General features: G+C 41.4%; 1 protein-coding gene across 5 annotated transcripts in view; it reads right to left on the bottom strand.

Moving 5' to 3' along the window:
- Window positions 1–1,306: 1,306 nt before the first annotated feature.
- LOC102213353 (transcription factor COE1-like) overlaps window positions 1,307–15,833 on the bottom strand; it is an 86,028-nt gene continuing 71,501 nt past the window's right edge. The window contains exons 12-17 of one of the 5 annotated variants that reach the window (XM_005727853.2): window positions 8,136–8,201; window positions 7,889–8,051; window positions 6,804–6,989; window positions 5,876–6,073; window positions 3,769–3,837; window positions 1,307–2,420 (exon numbers count right to left, since the gene is read on the bottom strand). In XM_005727853.2, the coding sequence (XP_005727910.1) occupies window positions 3,770–3,837; window positions 5,876–6,073; window positions 6,804–6,989; window positions 7,889–8,051; window positions 8,136–8,201 (681 nt within the window). In that variant the 3' untranslated portion in view covers window positions 1,307–2,420; window position 3,769. The remainder of the gene's footprint in view (window positions 2,421–3,768; window positions 3,838–5,875; window positions 6,074–6,803; window positions 6,990–7,888; window positions 8,052–8,135; window positions 8,202–15,833) is intronic. The other 4 variants (XM_005727854.2, XM_005727855.2, XM_005727856.2 and 1 more) reach the window with 4 other exon arrangements.

Here is a 15,833-nt window from a genome sequence, read left to right as displayed (position 1 = left end):
AAAGTCGCTAAGTTGGCAACACTGCGTCAGACTTAACAACCGGATACCTACGTCATGGCTTTTTGCGAATGGCGGGACCTATCATTCAGGACGAGCACCAATATAAACAGAGTCTGGGCCGTTGTGACATCACATTTGACATGTTACACAACCAGTGCAGGGACCATAAAGCATAAACCTGGCTTAAAGATGTGCTTGTGTGTTAAGCACAGACAGATAACTTAAAATGGCATTTTCATTTTTTATGATGTGTGACAAGAAACATCATATTAATAATTGTGGCGTAAGACTGTTTAAGCATAAATGTCTCAAAAAGGGCTTTGGCAAAAATAACATATTTTAAGACTTCAAGACTGTAAAAAACACACACACTGCAGCTAGTTTTTACACAGCGGGCATTTAAGACATGTTGCTGGCTATTTGTTCTGCGCTGCAAAAAATGCCATTTTTTTATACCTCAGCTCACAAATAGTGCAAAATACTGAACCGATGAGTCATCTGAATGAAACATAAACATCAGAATTACAATATGACGTCCCTATCAGGATTACACAATATATCAGGTTTTTTTTTAAATGATGTAACAAAACTATGAATTACAGGTTAGTGATGTCGGCGATCCTTTCATTCTCTATATGTGCATGCACAACTTTTTAATCATTAGTTATTGTTAATTTCTTGCTCTCCTGTGTGTTTTGTCCTCTCCTCCTTCCCTCACCACTAACATGTTGCAGCAGTCGGCTGCCACTCCTTAAGCATGGTTCGGCTGGAGGTTTCTTCCTGTTAAAGGGAGTTTTTCCTTCCCACTGTCGCCAAGTGCTTATACATAGGGGGCTGTCTTATAGTTGAGGTTTCTTTACGATCTAAAGCCCCTTGAAGCGAATACTGCTGTGATTTGATGCTATATAAATAAAAATAAAAAACTGAATTAAAGTAACGATTAAGCACAAATACAACTTGGTTCAGGTGGAATGAAGAGCATTTCTTTGTTAGTATTGCATGTTTTCTTGACCTATCCTAGAATCACACTTGTATTACTGCAGTCACTACAAAAACGTAAGCTTTCTTCATTTGAGCGCAGCTGCTGAAAGGTCTAATGTTGCTGTTCTTCTTGCAAGGACTCGTCAGCATTTGTTTTCACAAACATTTTTTGAAAAAAACGATTGTTCTTAATCCTCAGTTGCAATGTTTTGAACTTGACATTTGTTGCAGCGCAGCACTTTTCCCACTCAAGTTTCAAGAGAAAGCAGGCAGGGAAAAAAGAAGCACAATCTGATTGGCCGGCTGATAAAAAAAACAAAAAAACAAAATAACAAACACAGCAAACCAAAAAAACCAAAGAAATATTTTTCAATTATGACAAAACTCAAGAAAACAAATCTCACACATCAAAATAAAAGTCTAAATTGCAGCAGTCTTTTAAGACATGTCCTCCCTCTCATAGAGGTCTCTGCGGCTGTATGCGTCTCAACCAGTTGCTGTAACAGGGATAATTGAGGGTAGGGGTCAAATCCTGAGCAGTGAAGCTGCTATTGGCACACAAAAATAATGTACTACTGTGTGGGAAAGGATCTGTGATCATTTGTTTCCTTTTTACATGCATCTACTGTCAAATCTATCTTCTACTACAAGTGAAGCAAGTCTGTTGGCTGAAAGACTGAAGATGCAGGACAGATGTATGTAGAGGAGGCTCAAAGTAAACTTCTTAAATGGCTAAAACTGGAGCATCAGATGCGGATAAGAAGCTTCCTCTTTTTTCCTCTTGGCGTGGCAAGGATTTGGCAAAGAGAAGTGAAAGCGTGTGTGAGTGTGTGTCTGGTTTGGCTTGTCTGTGTTGGCTGGATTTGACCCTGTGACTTCATCATCATTTTGACTCATCATCACTTCATCATTATCAGGTATGCTTCACATTTTACTCCTTCATTAAAGACAAAACTTCTTAAATAGAAACCACCTCGTGTAGGTTACAGTTAGAAGATGATTATCACACATAAACTGTTGCGTGAAAAGAAAAAAAAAGTCAACAAACACTCATGGGAGGAAGTGGATTCTCTCCAAAATAAATACACTTCCTGTGTCCTTGGAGAGTTGTAAGAGGCGTGGCCGTTCTCCTATAAAAAGCATCAAGGTGTACAAAGTCTAAACAACTTATTTTCTTGCAAACAGTTTGTTTTTTGTTCTTCTTCTTTTTCTCTCGAAGTTGTTTTGTTGTGTTAGAAAGGGCCTGAGTTGGGTTTGTTCCTTCAAATCGGGACAACTCCTTCCATCGCCGACCGGAGTCAGACTCACACTGAAGCCTCCACCACGATCAGTGAGAGTGTGCTTGGTTCAACTCTCTCTCTCTCACTCACACACACACACACACAAAATCATGCACACACACTTTTACATGGGTGGGACGATCATTCCCGGGATTGCTGCTGGGTGGGAGAAAGAGAAAAAAAAGAGAAAAGAGGGAGAGGAAGGAGGGGAAGGAGGGAAAGAGAAGGAAAAATTAACTGTTAAAAACACAGCCAAATATTTCATCATCATAAAAAATCCCCCCTTTAAATACATCAATATGTTTTCCCATCTGCGCAGCTGTGTGACCGAAGCGACATTTAAAACATCAATAGACAAATAAATCAGTAAAGTGGTGCGGGGACGCATCTTTTAAGCTCACACACATTTAATTATGCGCAGCAACAGTTGGCATATTTTAACTGTACGTTTGTACGTGTGCCTGACAGATTGCATCATGGCATGTGCTGCCTTTAAACCCGAGGGATGGGTGTCAACATGTGAGAAGCAGAGCTCAGCCCAAAAGTGACACACACATACATGTCGCACACACAGAGCCGCGTTTACATCACTTCAGAGGACATTACTTTGGACATTATGTTCACTTCCTGGAGAATTACCCCAACTGTAACCTTTGCCCTGCACATTATCCTTGGTGGGCCCCTGTTGCTTTGAATACAGAGGTATGTTCCCATGAAATGTGCACAGCAAACTGGAGAAATTATTAAGTGAACAGTTTTTTATTTCACAGTGAGTGAAAACTATCAAGAAAAAAAGGATTAATTTTTTTTAGTACCAGCATGACAAAATTGTTTCAGTAAAACCTCCAGTTTTTTCCTTTCAGTCTCACACACACACACACACACACATATACACACACACACGCCATGGGGCAGGTAGACTGACTGTAAAAACTGTCAAGAGAGTCGAACAGCTGTCATTGTTGATCGCTCCCTAGTAAGCTGCCAGTGTGTGATCACCCAGTGTCTGTGACAGAGGAAAGTGAGTGTGTTTGTGTGTGTGTGTTGAGCTGTAAGTGGGATGTGTTTATTTCAGCTGTGCTTTGAGGCTACGCTTTGAGTTCCCACACCCCCGCACATGCTCACTCTACACACATGCTCACATACAGCTACACAAAGCCAGTGATGTTGAGCAATAAATTTTCCACTCCAAATGTCTTTTTTGGGTGGGGGTCTTTGTAAATATCTAACTTCCCATCTTTCTTCCCAGCCAATAGGAAGACAGGGAGGAGTTACCCAGCAAAACAAATTGCTTGATCTGTACACGAGAAGAATGAAGAGTTGGCGATGAGGCGGGAGAGAGGGAAAAAAAAAGCCGTACAAGGGTGAAAAAGGAGGAAAGTGTTTGAGCAATCGTTCAGTGGAAGATGTGAAACACGGCAATGGTTGCTTCAGTGAAATTAGTTGAGTAAATGTTCCAATGTAATGAGTTAATAGAGCTGAAGGAAGAATCAGTAGAGGAACATACTTCAGGTGAAGGCCAGGCCTTGTAGAGAGCTGGCTGTTGAGTACTTGCTAGAGTCCACAAATGTTTGATCTGGTAGAGAGAGGAAGGGAGAAATGATAAGGGAAGGGTGGCAGTTCAGAGGAATAATAAAGAGGGGAGGTTAGAAGTAAAAAGAAAAGACAGGAAAAAGAACTGAAAATGTTTTAATCCAAACTATTAAGCAAAACAAAAATAAAACTTAGATACAATAGTTTAAAGTAAAAAAAAAAAAGGCTATTTAAATAGTTTAAACGTGGCGTTCTCAAAGTTTTGGTCACTGCTTGCCAATTTACTCTTAGTTACACAGGCCTAGACAGCCTGTTGGCAACCATGGCGCTGCTCCCAAAGAGGTATTAAGGTTTCCAGATGTGACAAATGCGCACTTTGTCTGCCATATTGGACATGATACATTCTTCAAATGGCTAGCAGTGGTTGCTGGAGGTTGGTGACTCTCACAAATCACCAAAGTTATTGTTGCTGTCGGTAGTTTTTCATGTTTGTCTGCAAATACTTGCTAACTACTTGCCGAGTGGGAGTACAACGTGAAAAAGTGCAACACAAAATGGTAAAAGAAGGTTTGCCTTCAAAGTAAAGGTTATACCTGTAACCAATATGGTTCAAAACACGTGACATTTACTTTAAAGTCAAACAATCTCCATTTCCAGTTTGCGTTACACTTTTCACAGTTTTACTACAGTTTGGAAAGTAGCTGGACGGTGTTTGTAGACAAGACCGTCTACAGCAGGGGTAGGCAACTCCAGGCCTCAAGTGCCGGTGTCCTGCAGGTTTTAGATCCCACCCTGGGTTAACACACCTGAATCAAATGATTAGTTCATTACAAGGCCTCTGGAGAACTTCAAGACATGTTGAGGAGGTAATTTAGCCATTTAAGTCAGCTGTGTTGAATCAAGGACACGTCTAGTTCATGAAATCAGTCTATGTGACTGATTTCAACTAGGAACAGGCAGCAACCTCCAGAAACGTTAAACCAGCTGGTTAGGTAGCACATACCTTTCCATAGCAATGGCAAGCTGGCATCAGTTTGCCAACTAGTCTCTAGGCCTGTATGGCTGAGGCCTTGGGGAACCAAAAATATTCTGAGGGCTGCAAATGTTAACATCCAACACATTTATTTAGCGTTTGTCTGATTTAGGGGAAGGTGGCTGTCATCTTTGTGGTTGTTTATGGCGTTTTAACCTTTATAGAGACTGCAGCATTTCTTAATAGCAGCTGTATTTGTAAGTGTTGGATAATGTTTAGTCTGCTATGAAACAGAAGAGAAATGTTGCCTTGGTCTCATTCTGAGCTGCTATATAGCACAATGTGACATGAGCTAGGACTGAAAGAAATACAGCATTGGATTATTTTCTTGTTGCACTTGCAGCTTCAGAAAATGCTGCCACTGACCCATTAACTGCACTTTTATAACACTGAATTAAAGTTCCGCGTTTACATTTTCCTTCCTTTTCCAGTCATAAACTTATGTCGGTGTACAAGGGCTATTCTAAGTGGCAAGGCACGAGAACTTTCCAGATTCAACTTAAAGATTTGGAAGGGATATTTTTATTATTCAAAAGTGGCAAAGTTAAGAGAGGAGAATTAGTTTAGCATTTTTTAAGTTGGATAAGCCTCATTACACCACAGATATTGTTGCCTGTAGTGTTTCAGGCCTGTAGCGCAGAAAAGAGAAAATTAATACTAATGAGTGAAAGTCATTTTAGCCCAGAATCACCTTATTACCATAAGCATGCAGACTCTCGAGACTCTGACTTTGAATTGAGTCTATTTGGAATAGCATTGTACCCATTTTCATTACAATCCAGTCAATAGCTCTTCTGTTATTTCACTAATAAACAGGAACGCCACAGGGGATGTTGGGACCAGTTTGGACCAAAGAAACTCATTAATCTAAAATATTTAACCCTAAAACAGTGTGTGCATGTGCTCACAATGCAGTAAGGATCTGAGAGGAGTTAGAGGATGATGTGACAGACTAGTTGAAAAAACAGGAACGAAATCATCCTAAACTCATGTGCTGGGGAAAATCCTACCTCGAAGCACCATATGATAGACTAACATGCTAAATTACCTTGAAGCCCGTTGCCGTTGGCACTGGTGCAGGAGGGTGGAGGGGACGACGAGGGCCTGACTACCGGAGCAAAGGCGGACTTCTGTTTAACTGCTGCTGACACCATGTTGGCTGGAGAGAAGGAGAAGACACCAGAAGAGGAGGAGCAGTTGGAGGGAAGAGAGGTGGAGGAGGCCATAGTAGGACTGGATGGAACAACTGGAGAGACAGGAGAGAGCAGACAGAAATTAAAATAAAAATGATTAAAGCTTCAGAAACTAATAGTTGATTCTCTTTTGAATGAAATGGGAGCACCTTCTTCCCTATTTGAGATATAAAGTGTGCTCATGGTGTGCAAATACAGGTAAAATTTGCTTTTCATTGTAAACAAATCAGGTTCCAGAGTTGTCAGATGTCCATCTATTGCATGTGGCTTAAAATGAACTTCATGGGAAGTGTCACCAGATGGTTCCAGTCTTCCAGTTTACTCTTCTCAAACAAAAAAATCTCGCTTCTCTCTACGTGGCTCCACTCTTCCCTCCCTCTCTGTTTTTTTTTGGTCTTTCCTTTCTGCTAAATGGAAATGGGATGCAATTAACCAACAGAGGGAGAAGAGGTGTGGCTGTCAGATAAAAGGCACTCTGGGAAGGAGGGAAGAGATGGACGGAGGACAAAATGGAGCGATGAGCCGTGAGTTGGTGATTGTTTTTGAAGACGCTGTGACAGAAAGCCCCATGGGGGAATCTCCACACAGCACATCTGAGACTTTCACTTTCTGTCCACAGGCATTTTGCGTGTGCGCGGTTCAGTATGCGTTTGTATGTGAGTGCATGGTGCTGCTTTCATCTGTGAGTCTGAAGGTACTGATGGTGTATGTGGGCAGTGTGGAGGACCTGAAATTAAATGGCAGCGGTGCAAACACATTGTAAAGGTGCACAGATCCACTCACTAGCATAAGGCGAGTTGGCTGCAGAGCCATTGAGGAAAGTGGGCGAACCTCCCAGGTTGGTCATGCCGGTGTTGTTGGCGTAGCCATTCATGGTGCTGGTGACTGAGGTGTAACTGGTCTGCTGAGGTGTGGAGCTGGGCACGTAACCGTGGGGTGACACACTACTGCTGCTGCGCACAAAACCTGCTGGAAATACGGAAAAAGGACTGAAGTGATGCTAATTAAAATAATTTATAATACACATCTCCACACACGGGAAGTTTCAATTTAGCATTTCCCTGGTTGCAGAACAGAACTCCACAGAAAGTGGAACAGTGGAAGCATGGAGTGTGTGGACATTGAAGATTTCCAGGGCTTCCAGTGTAGCCAAAGAACAGACTTCCTGTTCCATGTATTGTTCTTTTTTTTATAAATTAAAATTTAAAATAGTGAATAAACAAAACTAAATTGGCAATGGGCCTGAGGTAGAATTTCAGAAAATGAAACCCCTCTTTTGCTTTGCACAGTGATTTTTTTTTTCCTTGCCAAGAGGAAGATTGACATGGTTTGGACATGTGCAGAGGAGGGAAAGTGGATATAATGGACATAGGATGTTGAATATAGAGTTGCCAGGCAGGAAGAAAAGAGGAAGACCTCAGAGGAGGTTTGTGGATGTAGTGACATGCAGAGGTTTGGTGTGACAGAGGAGGATGCTTGGGATGATCCACTGTGGTGACCTCTATATATGGAGCAGCCTAAAGAGGAAGAAGATGTAGCTGAAGCCTGTTTAAACATGATTGGTCAGTAGGTCAGGTAGCTCCAAACAGAGACCAGAGAGTTTGAGTCTTGCCTTCAGATTCTGTATATAAATATATATAATAAATATATATGTTTATAGAGATTAAATACTATGGGATGGCTGATAAAGAAACAAATATCCCGTCTTTGATTTAAAACCAAAAATTACAAAGTTCCCTGTAAACCGATTTTAAACATGTCCCTGCAAATATGTAATAAAATGAGCTCATATGGTGTTTTTAGGCTGCGCTGTAGCGATGTTAAGTATTTAATGGCAAATGCTAAACAGCATGATGACAAATTCTTACCCTGATTGGCTTGTGAGGGTTCGGATACGTTGACGGACAGCTGCCCGGTGAAAGAGTTGACTCCCATCATGCCACTGTGAGTTGAACTGGAAAGCTGGGTGTGACCTCGAGGAACGCTGTAAAGAGCTTCTGCGATGTCTGCTGCACGTTTGAGGATGATCTCCTGCAGGAAGAAGAAAGCGCTTTAGAATAAACACAATGGCAAAGTACTGATTTCCCTCTTTCCATGCGGTGTGTGCATGTGTACCTGGTTATTATGAGGCAAACCATAGAGGGCTTCCACCAGGTCTGCTGCTCTCTTCAGAATGACCTCCTGACACAAAGAGAGAGAAAAGTTGAAGACAGCAGCACGTATTACAGTTAATCACCTGTAACTGTCTCCTTCTTTCTACTTACATTTCCTTAAGTGACGGAAAGTATGAAAAACCTTGAATCCATAAAGTAAAATTGAGCTTCACACACATGAAGGCACACCCATAATTTCCACTTATAATAGTTGCTAAATGATACACATGTGCATTCCCTTTCCCCTTACTTCACATCCATTTTACCATCTACTCACGATAAACAAATTGCTCCTCAGTCCTTTTAAAGGCAGATTACCTGCTGTCAAGTCAAGTGCTTTTATGTGCCTGTGCATCTTAATGACATCTTAAGGTGACAGGTATTTAAAATATACTCTGAAGTCAATCTAAAGTGCTGCAGGCTCTTCTGCTGTGCATCTCTGTTCAAAATAGACCACAGTGTGAGTAGTTTCGGTCTCGTGCTGCTCTGTTTGTTTAACAGGCCAGGTGACCAATAAAGCCAGATTAAGCTAGTTTTCATTCACATTTTCTGGGTCTTGTGATGGAAAGTGCAATCAGTTATTTAAGGATTTGATGCCTTCCCCTCCCCCACTTGTTCATGTCAGTCCTCCCCACACCCTCCCCTTCTTCTGCTTTCCTGGTCCAGCTTCAAGTGTTTCTCCTCCACTTCCTTTTTGCCATTTTGCACACATGCTGGGAATCGTCTCCTCCGTCTTCCACTCTGTTTTGCTCTTTTGCCAAGCCTCTTTATTGTTTCTCCTTGCTTCCTCACCCGCCCGCCCTCTTGGTTTCTTCCTCTTTCTCTCTGCGCCCACCCCGGGGTCTAAGGTGTCTTGTTTAACAGTTAATGTGTTGTCGTTTCCACAGCGTGAGGCTGCCCGGTGACAGAGAGAAAATTACTCTGTGCTTCACAGTATTAACCTGCACCGTGTGACACGCTCACACACGTACTTACAGTTGGCTGCATGTGTGCTCTCCTGCGAGTTTGTGCCTGGTGGAACATATTGCCTCTCCATCAGTGTGTGTCTGTGTGTGCGTGTGTGAGGTCACAGAGCCAGTCAGCAGTTTTAGTGTGCCTGTCCACGGTGCTAAATTCAATCTCTTACACATTATTATGGTCTGGCTGCCTCTCTGTTAACCTCTCATTATTAGACTGGTGAGCTGAGACACACACACACACACACACACACACACGCACACACACACACACACACACAGAAATCTGATCCTGACTGTTCGAGTGGTTCCAGTAAGGCCAGTAGCTGATAAACGGGAAGGAAAGATGATCCTCTGGTAACATCATCATTATCAGGTCTGCAGGCTTTGGCTGCTACGTGATTCAAGTGTCTGGAATCGATGCACTCTGAATACTTTGTTCATATTTAGACGCACACATACATCACCTAATTAATCTTTCAGGTTGTGCTTGTCCGTAAATAGGAAAGTATGTTCGTCAGATTACCTCCTGGCTAATACAGATAAGTAATACTTCCAGCTACGTTTAGCTGACGTGAATGAGACTTAACGGGTTGTCAAAAAGCCCAACAATCCAGTTTTGACGTCCTAAGGGCCTCGACAGCCTGCAGCCGCTTCAGAAACTAGGTAAAAAGTTCAAATTTGCTTAAAAAGTTGCACGTGTCTAAATATTTCAGGTTTCCGTTTAAAAACTGCTCATCTGGTGATTTACATGTAAAAGTTTAGGTACAGAGAGTGGACTTTATTACTTATTTGCATAATCCTGTCCAAGTTTAGATGTTTGCATGGATGTTTTTGACATGCAAATCACCAAATCAAAACTCACTGGGGTGTTTTTGGATCAACCACCTCCTTTGTGTTTCTGCCCATCAACTGCTGTCTCGGCTTACTGCGGATAATGATGAATTATGACAAGTGATGGAAACCATCTCTGAAATGTTTACTTGTTAACCATGAATCCTTTTGTTTACTTTAATTGCTGCAATAAAGTCCAATTTTACAGCTTTTTATCTCTGCTTGATTCTTTCTTGATCATGCCACATTTCATCTATTGTCAGGTATTTATGGAATATATACCTGACAAGCACTCATTTGTCATTTCTTTTTTTGTGTGTGTGTGTTTTGTCACTTTTCCAACTCAACATTGGATTGAATAAAGGATGCAAGTCCTTGATTGAGTTTATATAACTGCTTCTCCAGACTTTTGTAACCTTTAGCATAATCTATTCCTGTCTGTTTCGGGTAAAAATGCAGACAAACAGTTCGTCTGCCAGACTCACAGAGAGAGAGAGCGAGGCGGGAGGTGAGCTAAAGGGAAGGCAGATCTGCTGGCAAAGAGAAAGAATAACAGGAGGTGTCTAGGTGCTTTTACTGTCTGAGTTATGACCAGCACTAATGCGATAACCATACATTACACACACACGCAGACACACACATGTTGTATGCATTAGGACCAGGAAATGCTGAGCCGAGTCTCTGCGGGGTCAGATGTGTGTGTAACGTGCGTGTGCCAGGCCGGCACAGACACGGCACACACATGACTTATTCCTCCCTAATGCTGGCACATTAGCTGCCCGATCCGCTTCTAATGCGCCATTAGGGATGCCGTACATGCAGGGTCACACCTCGCAGTGAGATGATGTCATACTTTACATGTGGGCTCACGGGAGATATCAGGTCCGGTCACACACAGATACAGAGGTACTGACGTGTTCACTCATACACACGTCCTTTAGGGAGCGTTTCTTCTCTTGCTAAAAACGCGGCCAGATAGTGTTAGTACTTGAGGCCTCAGATTTTATTTCTTCTCATGGGTGGTGAGGTGGTGTCAACAAAGATATGTGTGACACACACACGGATTTAGAGTAGTTTCAAATATGTGTGTTCATGCATCACCACAATTACTCATAATGGTGATGTTGATGACATGACCTCAGTTATGTACGACATCATCAAAAGGAGTTGCATAGCAATGTCAGCTGAGTGAGTCACCAGAGGAAGTCACCACTCTTACAAGGGTGACACATACTGGTCAACCTTTAAAACCATTAAAACCATGAACACCCAAAACCTGAACTTAAGGAAAAGAGAGAGACGTGTCTGTGACGAATGATCCAACAAAAGGAAAATATGCTTCCCAAATAACCGTTTACCAAGAAAAGAAATGTGTGAACTGCACCAATTCACTTCCATTACGACACTGAAGCATCACCTGTTCATGTCTCTACCTTATAACATATACCACCATCATTGAGGTGACTGTTGTTGTGATTTGGCTCTATCTAAGTAAGACTGAATTGAAGTGAATTTGTAGACTTTACTTTTGAAGCCTCGAGTTGAGCGTCGCGTCACACCATGAGGGAGGAAGAGGCAGAAACACGGCATTCTCGGGTCCACCCTAAAGCAAACCCAGACTTATCATCTTTTTTACTCTAGCAGGGAGGATAATTTTCAAAATGAACTTAATGAAACTTAATAGAAAAGTTTTTACTGAGGTAAAACATCGAGTGAGGACTGAGCAATCACTCACACAGATGACGAGCAGTGGGTGGGTGATGTGCACATGCAAAATTTGGCCCTTGATTTTACAAAATGTATCTTTACCCCAGATAAGAAGCAAGATTATTATCTGAACAAATATAACCTTAAAATGGTGATCTGATGGGGAATTCTCATAACTATTCTTCAGGTTTTATGAATTAAAACCAGGTTAATGTTAAAAACGATGGAAACCACTATAGAAAAGTCGCTGACTTTTCAAAATAAAATGACACTCGTGATGTTGAAAACACAGCCTACTGTATGTGTCTTCAGGCGTAACGGTCCATATGTGCGTCGCTGTGTACAGAAAGTGTACGTGCACGTACATATGGCTGGATGTTGAAGAGATCACAGTGACACAAACTGGCAGCTGAATATTGCTGTGTGTTTGTTTGTGTGTGTGTGTGTGTGTGTGTGTGTTTGTGTGTGTGTAGCCAACAAAATCCCCTGAATGTTCACTGAACAATTATCGAATCGGCTGTCCACTGGTAATCCTCTCACACACTCCACTGCCCCGTCTGTTTGTCTGTCCGTCTGTCTTCTTTTTAGGCCTGGAAACAAACTCCTATAACTTCGATAAATGGGCTGATCGATTCTCAGGATGAGCAGCCAAGACTGTGGTGTGTGTACACGTGTGTGTGTGTGTGTGTCTGCATGTGTGTGGCTCTGGCGCCAACCGAAACACCCCCACTATATTCCATCGCCCAAACTTATCTCGCTCACCCGCTCACATGCACATACTTGCCATCATTATAACCATTTTCATATTGTTCTCTTATGTATCCAGCATCGCACTAACAGATAAGACAAATCCCCATGCAGTCCCTCCCTCTCTCTCTCTCTCCCTCTCTCTTTGGTGAGCAGCAATAATGAAGTCTCAGTTTGATCGACCACACGGCTACAAAATGATGAATTACCCAGCGACGGCCACACACATGCATCACACGCACAAAGACACACTCACACACAGAAGCAGATACAAGCATGTGCGATGAACCTTGATCTAAAGTGGGAGCACTGACGGTATAACACAGTTAATAACAAAGAAAGTACAGACTGTATTCAAATAAAGTCTGGCTTTAAAAGCTTTCTGTCATCAGAATGATCTCTTTCTTTTTTTTGTAAATTGGCTCCACAGTGCTGTAAGCCTCAGAGAAATGCATGAACAGAGGTGAGGGGGAGATGGGATTGTACACTTGTTTTTCTCAGACTTTTGTCAATCATTGTCTAATTTCAAAAGTGATCTGAACTCATTTGCCATGTTTTTCACCCTTTACCCTGTGCCTGAAGAAACTGTGACATGTCCCTTGGTGAACAGACGCTTATTATCTTAAACCTCACTTCTCATGCTCCCGAAGAACTTCATCTTGATCTCACCATGACTGAAAATCTCTGGGAGATGCTTCATGTTTGGCTTTGATTAATTCTTTATCATCTGTTGCTTCAGTGTGACACCTGATCAATGCATGGCATTACTTTGGTTGCTCTGATTGTAGCTTTATATAAAAATATTTTCCATGGCTTCAATAATGAGCCTGACCAGTTTTGATGGGAGTAAAAAAATAAAATAAAATAAAAAAAACAGGCCAAGAAAAAAATACTTTATAGTGCTTTGGGGTCAGATGTGATAATATTTGGTTCTAAAGGTATTTATGGATACATTTATTTGCTCGGCGTGCTCATTTGTTTTTTTTTTTAACTGACAAACTTAAGCCAAAAAAAGAAAATATGTCAACTAAGGCCGAGATAAGGCAAGATTGTTCAACTCCCCCTTTAAATATTTCACTTTTCATCACTTTTCTCATAAAGAGTTTTTTGGATTAAGGAATGCACACCTGCTATATGCAAGAAGAAGAAATAGAAGAAAAAACTTAATTAGCATCCAGTGTTGCCAGTTAGTTAAGTGGCAATTTTGTCACATTACCAGCATATTTTGCAGAAAGCTTCAACTCAAACACAGCAGATTTTTCAGTGTGGTCTACGTTTATTATTCCCCCCCTTTTCGATTTCATGTGAAACACAACAAAACAAGCTGGAAGCATTATGTATTACATGTTAGCAGGGCGTGTCTCTTGCTCACAAATTAAGCAGAAAGTCCGATTATGCTTGAAAAAGTGAGTCAGTCACTTCTCTGACTCAGCCTTTACCAGAAGCTCCTACTAACATCACTTATGGTATTGCACGCTTCAGGTTGCGAACCTCATTTCCTGCACAGATTTTTCTGCAGCACTTATTGCATTTATAGTAAGCTGAAACAGGACAGGCCTGCTCAGAAAAGCTTTTAAAAGAGTTAAATCTTCTCTGATGGGCTGGCTTCATTCCTCGTCTCCATCCCTGACTGCGATAACTTTTTGCACAATGTATGCTGTATTTATGTTAAGCCTTAAAAATGCAAAACACATTTTCAATCTGCCCAGTGCAACACAACAAACAACAAATGGACCATAGGTAATGAGTTACACTGAACTATCTTAAAACTGCCTGCATATGCAGACCATTAAAGAGGTGCCTGTTTAACCAGTGCAAAAATATATACTGAAATTAACTGTTCCTATTCTTGAGAAGTATTGAATCATTGGCGTCATGGACCAGGAGAGTGACTCACAACTCACAACAGTGAGCTGCATAATATCCCATTGTTTGGGTTGTAAATGGATTTAAATGTATTCTTTAAAGCAGTGACTTGAAAAACTTGTCCAAATAACAATCATACTACTATATCACCCATGATTAAATAGTTAAGACAAAATGTTGATGGTCATACCCCTACAGCTGCGATCCATCCTCAGACAAGACTATGAATATTTGTGCACGGTGAATATAGTATAGGTTTGAGTAGGGAAATAGCATGGTTATGGGATAAAGCGAAGATAGAGTTAGGCGGCAATGTTAAGAACAGATTGTTGCTACCGTAGATTACATGGACAAAAGTACTGGGCTGCACCTCTTAGATCCTACATCTGAATTACATTTAATTTTAGATGTTTTTCGGTCCATTGTCACTGCTGTATAAAATCAAGCATGTTCTATAGAGCTCACTGAGTTTCAGAGTGGTACTGTAGTAGGATGCCACCAATGCAACAAGTCAGTTTGGGAAGTTTCCACAGAAACTCAGACACAAAGTGACAGACCGGGTAAAGTTACAGAGTGGGGCTGCTGAGTGCTGAGCTCCAGTGCATAAAAACTGCTAACGCTCTGCTGATTCAAAAGCTGATAAGCTACAAACCCCCTTCAGCATTAAAATCAGCACAAATAACGTGGTCTAGGAGCTTCATGACATGGGTTTCCATGTTCGAGCAGCTCCTGGGGGTGTTATCACCAAACTAAAGCAGAACTTTTAGGAGAAAGTCTTTCCACTTGGCAGTCATCTTAAAAAGCCCCTGGGGAGTTATCAGCAACAAGGACAAACTTTTATCTCATTGAAAAAGGAGAAAGCTACAACTTTAATCTTAATGATCAGTTATATCAAAATGCATGTATGGAACTACTGCTGATATCTGAGAAAAGTTACTGACTATGCCACAAATAAGGTTTTAAAAGTTTTCCCGCCTTAAAGGTCACATTTTGTACTGTACATGTGACCTTTTTTTTTTTTTTACTATTTTACACCTTAATTTATGGCGCAGATATTATCTGTGTCTCTGGCTCATCTCAGCAGAGCACTGTAAACCTTAAGAATAAGGAAAAATGATAATTACACTCAGCTACATGTTCACTATGACATCCAGGACCCCATCCAGGGTGGCTGTAGAGCAGGCTGTAGGTAGTAGAGCAGGTCACCTACTATACAGAAGGTTGATGTTTTGATCCTCATCATCTCATTTCTAAATTTGACCGTACTGTAGGTTTATTAGCTTTTAAGCAACAGTGAGCTCATTACTGTTTACAATAAGTGAAAGCAACAAATCCACCAGTTATGTTTATTGTGTAACGTATTGAACACGTTCCCACGGTGATGGTGGACATTACATCTGATTGATAACACATGTGGTTGATCCAGGGTGTCACCATGACCGTGATGACACAGCTGTATCACCACATCCATCACATCGTGACCAGCGCCCACTCTTTGATGATGTCACAGCAAAGACAGCCAATCATGGACTAGTTCCAGCAGGAATGGC

Source organism: Pundamilia nyererei, unplaced genomic scaffold (assembly GCF_000239375.1).
Source record: "Pundamilia nyererei isolate P.nyererei 1_Seehausen unplaced genomic scaffold, PunNye1.0 scaffold00026, whole genome shotgun sequence".
NCBI lineage: Eukaryota > Metazoa > Chordata > Actinopteri > Cichliformes > Cichlidae > Pundamilia > Pundamilia nyererei.
The sequence above is the reverse complement of the archived record's forward strand: the minus strand, read 5'-3'. Positions and strand labels throughout refer to the sequence as shown.